This window comes from Brachyhypopomus gauderio, unplaced genomic scaffold, assembly GCF_052324685.1.
Source record: "Brachyhypopomus gauderio isolate BG-103 unplaced genomic scaffold, BGAUD_0.2 sc148, whole genome shotgun sequence".
NCBI lineage: Eukaryota > Metazoa > Chordata > Actinopteri > Gymnotiformes > Hypopomidae > Brachyhypopomus > Brachyhypopomus gauderio.
The window spans coordinates 425001-427695 of record NW_027506969.1 but is presented as its reverse complement, the minus strand read 5'-3'; the positions used below and the strand labels follow the sequence as shown (position 1 = coordinate 427695).

General features: G+C 44.6%; 1 protein-coding gene across 1 annotated transcript in view; it reads left to right on the top strand.

Moving 5' to 3' along the window:
* Positions 1–1067: 1067 nt before the first annotated feature.
* Positions 1068–2695, top strand: part of LOC143500407 (centrobin-like) — a 22939-nt gene continuing 21311 nt past the window's right edge. The window contains exons 1-2 of the mRNA XM_076994529.1: positions 1068–1185; positions 2024–2162. Of these exons, the coding sequence (XP_076850644.1) occupies positions 2103–2162 (60 nt within the window). The 5' untranslated portion in view covers positions 1068–1185; positions 2024–2102. The remainder of the gene's footprint in view (positions 1186–2023; positions 2163–2695) is intronic.

The window sequence follows — 2695 nt, the reverse complement described above, 5'->3', positions numbered from 1 at the left end:
AGATAGCGTTTTGTCCGAAACGATATGTGGTAGAAACACCCCTCAAAACAGGGGAATTAACATTTACTGACCAATTTTAATGTTGCTATATGTTTCAGGTTTGAAAAAGTGCTGGAATTTAGGTTAAAGTACTTTAAAATGCTTGAAATTGTAACTACTTGGTTTCACAACAAATAGCTGTCTGACTGACTAGTTCTCTTGTATTAGGTTAACAAATACGAGCCTCTTGTAATTCCAGGACGAAACATGAGAGAACGTGAAGACGTTAAGATCGGGCGTTTTTTTAAATAAACAACCATTAAATAATGTGATAAAAAGCGAATTATTTCGAGTATATGTATAAATATTTAACTTAATTATGTTTAACATGCTGGGAAATATTGAAATGGACCTTGGAAGTGACGTACAAGTGCTTTAATTCCACCTTATAAAGGTGTATGAAAACGTGACTTTGTTCATTGCGCTGAAGCGCGGCGCGAAGTTACAAAATTCGAGAGGCGCACCGACCTTTCGAACCGACAGCGCGCGAGGCACTCGCGCACACGCGAAGCCACAGCGATTACGTCATTTTCGCCGCGCGGACCCTCGCGCCGCTCGCGAAGCGTCAACCAGGCAGGCTTGTTGTTGAGCGGGGGGGGGGTAAGTTGTTGAGCGGGGGTGGCAAACGTAACACTCGTGACGGAGTGTTTTTTCAATAGCCCTGAAATAAATGTTACGGTTTTGTTTTGGTCCGTATCCAGTTAATCAGGAATGTGATTGGGTCCGGACAGGACTGCGTTCGGGTCCGGATCCGGACCGCGGTCCGCCAGTTGAGTACCCCTGCTCTATATATTATAACTCTATTCTCTCTATATATATTATAACTCTATTCTCTCTCTATATATTATTTTCATTCACAGTGTGAGATGTCTGTAGAGACAGATGAAGATGTACTGAGTGGGATTGAGTCTTTGTCCAACCCTCCCTCCCCATCTGTTGCTCCGCCTCCTGCCCCCGCCTCCTCCTACAGTGTTTCCTCTGAGCTCCGCCCCCCTCCCCTCTGTAAGGCGTTCCTGGCCCTCCCTCCCCCCTGTCTGCCTCCCGGCAGGTCACTGCTCACCTCTACTCCTCACTTCAGCGTAGCAAAGACCAAGAGGTCAAAGGTTATTCTGCGCTTCCCTGTGGTGACCTCTCTGCTAAAACTAGGTGAGACTAGCTGTTTGCTCCGCCCCACTGATGTAACAGAGCATGCTCACTGTAGGGAGAGTGTGTGTGTGTGTGTGTGTGTGTGTGTGTGTGTGTGTGTGTGTGTGTGCGTGTGCGCTAGCTGCTGCTACACTTAAGATTAAAGGCATGTTTTAATGCCACTTAGTCATCAAAGACCTGACCCATGGCTCTCCCTCCATCTCTCAATTTCAATTTTTCAATTCAATATAGCTTTATAATAATAATAATAATAATAATGCATTTTATTTAATGGCGCCTTTCTAGCACCCAAGGACACCGTACAATAAAAGACAATCATAAAATTAGACAAAGGAAATAAACATAAGATAAAACTAAATTAAATAAAATATTAAGTTATTAGCATGACTGTATAGGGTACAGTGTTGCCAAAGCATTACAGCAATGTTAACAATGACAATAACATTGACAAAGAACAAATAACAATAATAAAATAATATAAAATATGATAACATTTAGGGAAAGTTTTCATTTCAATTATTTACATTCACATTCTGAAGCTGAAGGGGGGGGGGGGGGGGTTTCCCACTGTCTCTCAGGCTGTGACATGTAGTTCACATTTAACAGCGAGGGGGGCGCTGTGTCCCCCTCCTAGAATGATTTTTATTAATTGTTCAGTTTGTGTTAATGTTTGGAAGGGATTATCTTTATGAATTTGTGTGTGTAAATTTCATTTTACACACACACTCTCTCTCTCTCTCTGTCTGTCTGTCTGCAGGCAGGTATCCTTTAAGCTCAGTTCTCCTGAGCTCTGTTCGGTTACTATGCCAACAGTCAAACGCTCTCTGTGCTCTGATAGGCTAAGTGAGTCACAGGAGGCAGACTGTAGTCTGGATGCCTGTTCCTCCCAGTGCATTGTGGGAGAAGAGGTGGAGCAAATGACAGAAGACATGGACCTGAACCTGCAAAGCAGTGTGAGCAACAGCACTAAACTCTCGGTAATGTTGACATGGTAACATGTTGACACGGTAACATGTTGACACGGGACTATTTAAAATACTAAATACTTCTGAACTCAGTAGTTAGTTTGTATGTGGTTTCCCTACATCTGCATCATTTACCTGTACTAGAGCAGAGAAAATAGTTAGAAAAGGGTTAGAGTGTCGGGGTTAGAGTGTTGGAGGGTTAAGGTTAGAGGGTTAGAGTGTCGGAGGGTTAGAGTGTCGGAGGGTTAGAGTGTCGGGGTTAGAGTGTCGGAGGGTTAAGGTTAGAGGGTTAGAGTGTCGGAGGGTTAGAGTGTCGGAGGGTTAGAGTGTCGGAGGGTTAGAGTGTCGGAGGGTTAGAGTGTCGGGGTTAGAGTGTCGGAGGGTTAGAGTGTCGGAGGGTTAGAGTGTCGGAGGGTTAGAGTGTCGGGGTTAGAGTGTTGGAGGGTTAGAGTGTCGGGGTTAGAGTGTCGGAGGGTTAAGGTTAGAGGGTTAGAGTGTCGGGGTTAGAGTGTCGGGGTTAGAGTGTCGGGGTTAGAGTGTCGGGG